The sequence below is a fragment of the Teleopsis dalmanni genome, unplaced genomic scaffold (genome assembly GCF_002237135.1).
Source record: "Teleopsis dalmanni isolate 2A unplaced genomic scaffold, ASM223713v2 unscaffolded_contig_3626, whole genome shotgun sequence".
NCBI classification, from domain to species: domain Eukaryota; kingdom Metazoa; phylum Arthropoda; class Insecta; order Diptera; family Diopsidae; genus Teleopsis; species Teleopsis dalmanni.
In genome coordinates this window covers 1-4,639 of record NW_024035008.1, presented here as the reverse complement: position 1 = coordinate 4,639, position 4,639 = coordinate 1, and the positions used below count along the sequence as shown (strand labels likewise).

Below are 4,639 nucleotides of genomic sequence, written 5' to 3'. Positions count from 1 at the left end.
GCGAAATAGTACGTGTGGCGCTTTATCAGTTTCGTTCGAATAAACCTATACAAAAAAATTTACTGTTTATCAACAAACTTACGGTGAATACAGACGATATTAAAAGAATAAACATTTATAGAAAAAAAAAAAAAATTCTCTAAAAAATAACTTTATATTTATAATTAAAAAAAAAAAAAACAGCTAAAGCAGACGAAAACATAAAGTGCTCTGTGGGCCTTTGCCCTACATTACAATCATAATGTCACTTCCACCAGACATACAAAACCGGTTTCTAAGCAACAATAATTATAATACAAGCGACCCAAAATATTTAATAATAACAAGGAACGATAAAAAATCACTAGAAAATGCATCACCTTTCTTAATCAAAAAAGTAATTGATTATACTTGCGGAGGAGAAGTGGAAACATGCAAAAAAACAAGAGCAGGTAGCTTGCTAATAAAAACTAAAAATTCTACCCAAGTACAAAAATTACTTAAATTAAATAAAATTGGAGATTATGAAGTAACAGCAACATTGCATAAATCACTGAACATATCAAAAGGCGTCATCTACTCTAACGAATTGCGAAATATCGACGAAAAGGTAATAGTTGAGGAACTGAAGACCCAAAAGGTTGTAGAAGTAAAAAAAATTCTGAAAAAACAAAATGAAATTCTTGTAGAAACTGGCCTAATCATAATCTCTTTTGAAACACTTACAATTCCTGAAAAAATTATGATCGGCTACGAGGCTGTACGCGTGAGAAACTACATCCCGCTGCCATTACAATGCAAAAAATGCTGTCGATTTGGACACCCTACTACAGTCTGTAAAAGTGACTATATTTGCTCAAATTGCTCCAATAAATCACATTGCGAAGAAAACGAGGTGTGCACCCAAATTAAAAACTGCATCAACTGTAAAGACAACCCAGAATATAACAGTAATCACAATGCACGCGACAAAAATTGCCCAGTCTTCAAAAAACAACAAGAGATTACAGCAATAAAAACAACAGAAAAGGTAGATCATAAAACTGCTCTAGGTTTATACTTCAGCCGTCACATCTCTGAAAAACCTACTACGTATGCAAAAATGCTCACCACATCTCAGTCACCTAATATACTTCCAAAAACACAATCATCTACCACATCAACAGCTCAAATAAATTACAAAAATGGCAATAAAAACATCATAACACAAAATCAAAATACTTCGATCGCATTAACTTCTAAAGGACTTCAATCCATTACAAAAAATAAACCAGACGACAAAAAAATATCATCCTCCCATGTAACAAAAAAGCAAAAAACTACCACGTCAATCAATACAGCAACATCACTACAACAGGCATCCAATCCGGTAACTTACAGATATCTTCTTGACGATCTAATGGATATTCACTCAGCCGACGACACCAATGAAGCTTCTTCTAACACTACACTAGAAATAGAAAACCGTATGAAAGATAAGTCTAGCACTCCAAAAACATACTTAAAGGCAAATAACATCAATTTAACTAAACAAAAAAATAATAAGCAAACAAGTAAGACCAAAATGACACAAAACAGTGATAGCGATAGTATATAAAAACATATTTCGTTTTTTCTCTATCTATATTTTATAACTAATAATTATTATATTATTATATTAGAATGAGTATTAAAATAATTCAATGGAACATAAATGGCTACATTAACAACTTTCAGTATTTGCAAATATTAATCAAAGAATACAATCCCAAAATAATCACCCTACAAGAAACTCATCTTCACTCCTTAACCAACATCCCTATCCCAATCAATTTTTCACTCTACAATCATAACTCCTCTACCCACAGTTTTGGTGGCGTAGGACTACTTATTCACAACTCCATACAACACAAACTAGCAAAACTTAATGAAGATATTGAAGCAATTGGTGCTATAATACTATCCACAAAAAAATTTACCATTATTTCAGCCTACATCCCTCCCAATAAACCATTTAAAATTCAACATCTCAGGAAAACTTTCGAGAATCTTCAAAAAAACGTATTAATTACAGGTGACTTTAATAGTTGGCACAAAAGCTGGGGTTCCCCAACTAACAATATCAGAGGTAACACCATTTTTAAATTTTTAACACAATCCCCACTCTCCATCCTAAATGACAAGTCCCCTACACACTTTAGTACACATCATTCTTTCACACACGTTGACATAACCCTATCCACTCCATTATTAACGCTTCAAGCAAAATGGAAAACTGATACACAACTATACGGAAGTGATCATTTCCCTATTCATATTAACCTTTTTGAAACTAACAACCATCCCATAATGAAACCAAAACCAAAATTTAAAACTGACCTTGCTAACTGGGACCTATTTAAAAACCTTAACGAAATATACAACAACTCCAGACCAATTAGTAATAACATCAACAAAGAAACTGCAAACATTACAAAAATAATATTACAAAGTGCCAATCAAGCAATCCCTCAAACCCATCACAAGAAAAACATAAATAGAACAGTACCTTGGTGGGACTCTTCCCTACAAAATTTAAAAATTATTAAGAACAGGGAATGGTTAAAACTTAGACATGACATAAATGAAATTAATATTCTTAACTACAAAAAAGCTAACGCAAAACTAAAACGGGAGATTAAAATTAGAAAACGATTAAAGACTTTTCAATTCACCTCAGAAATATCTCCCCATACTCCGTCCGCAAAGATATGGAACAAAATAAACAACTTTTGTGGTTTAAAAACGCGGCACACAATACACTGTTTAGTTAACCCTAACCAACCATCTCAACCAGTTACTAACCAAAAAGAAATTTCACAGCTTCTTTGCGACAATTGGTCGCAACTCTCGGCAAACTCAAACTTTCCCTCAACTTTTCAGCAACACAAGCTGGCATCACTCTCTTCAAACACTCCAAACTCTCATTCAACCAATGCTATGCTTCTAGAAAAAGAAATATTAATAATAGAACTAAATCAAGCGTTAAAGAAACTGACAGGTAAAACACCAGGTATAGACCGAATTAATTACGAAATGCTAAAAAATCTATCTCCCCTCATTACACACCGCCTAGTTAACCTCTTTAATTTAATATTAAACAACTATATACCTCAACAGTTCAAAATCAGTAATATTATACCAATACCAAAACCGAACACGGATAAAACTTGTTTAAACTCATATAGGCCCATATCCTTAAATCCTTGCATATCTAAATTACTGGAGAAAATAATAGCGAAAAGACTATGGTGGCTTGCTATAAAATGCAAAATGGATAGTCACCAAATGGGGTTTAGAAAAGGGAAGTCAATAGTTGATCCGCTAGTAATGCTAGACAATCTAACTACTACTACTCTAACAACCAAAGATCATATATCCATAATTTCCTTAGATTTCACCAAGGCCTTTGAAAAAATCGGCTCTCATACCATTATTGATGAACTCCGTAAATGGGAAATAGGTCCCAAAATACTCAATTATATTAAAAACTTTCTTAGCAACAGAAAAATAGTAGTCAAAGCTGGATCTTTCTCCTCCAATCATAAACCACTAGATAACGGGATACCACAAGGCTCACCAATATCAGTGATACTTTTTATGATCGCTTATAATAAATTATGTCAGATTATTAGAAAGCATAAAGAGTATCAATTTACAGCATACGCTGACGATTTCATTATTTACAAAAAATTAAACAAAAAAACCAATACTTTTAATATAGACAATCTACTTAAAGATATACTAAAGTGGTGCGATTACTCAGGGGCAAATCTTTCAACAAACAAATGCAAGCACCTGCACATATGCCGGAAGACTCACTGCGCATTACAAATTCAATCCAACCAATTTTCAATAGAAAACGTAGACTCACTCAAAATCCTGGGAATCATTATTACAAAAAAGTACAAATGGAACAAGCACATTGAAAATCTGGCGACAGATTTATCCAATAGATTAAACATTATTAAATGTCTTTCAAATAAAAAATTCAACTGCAACCCAAAAACCCTTATTCAAGTCACTAAAGCAATCATCATGTCCAAAATAGATTACGGCCTTAATCTTTACGGGAATGCTCCCAAATCTATACTAAACAAACTAAAACCCACTTATCATACAGCCATAAGACTAGCACTTGGAGCACACCGTACCACTCCCATAAACAACCTCCTTTTTGAAGCAAACATCACGCCAATAAGCGACAGGATTAGCCTTTCCACAGGGAAAATTCTCAAAACGCTTATGCTCTGCAAAGACTCACCCATCCACCCAATCTATTTAAAAATCAATACATCCAAGAAATCACCAAAATACCCATCAGTCCTGCATAACTCATTGAAGCTAGCCAAAAAGTCAGACCTACAAATATCGCCAAACAAGATTCACCCACAGAAATCACCACCTTGGCTTTTCAATCCTACTCTAATCAATCTTTTCCTTGGCATAACAAAAAAACCATCCACACCATCTGAAGTATATAGAAAAAAATTTCTTGAAATAAAAAATTCCTTAAACTCACACAAGTTTATATTCACAGACGGATTGAAATCCTCCTCAGGAACAGCTTTCAGCATAACCACAGAAAAATCACCTATAGCCAAATACTTACTTCCTAACTACAGTTCCATATACACAGCAG

At 33.5% G+C, this 4,639-nt stretch overlaps 1 protein-coding gene across 1 annotated transcript; it reads left to right on the top strand.

Moving 5' to 3' along the window:
* Positions 1-509: 509 nt before the first annotated feature.
* Positions 510-1,532, top strand: LOC119665135 (the record flags this gene model as incomplete). The annotated part of the gene is made up of 2 exons (XM_038074442.1): positions 510-1,166; positions 1,320-1,532. Coding segments are annotated over 2 exons (870 nt in total), but the record flags the coding sequence as incomplete, so codon positions are not given.
* Positions 1,533-4,639: the final 3,107 nt, after the last annotated feature.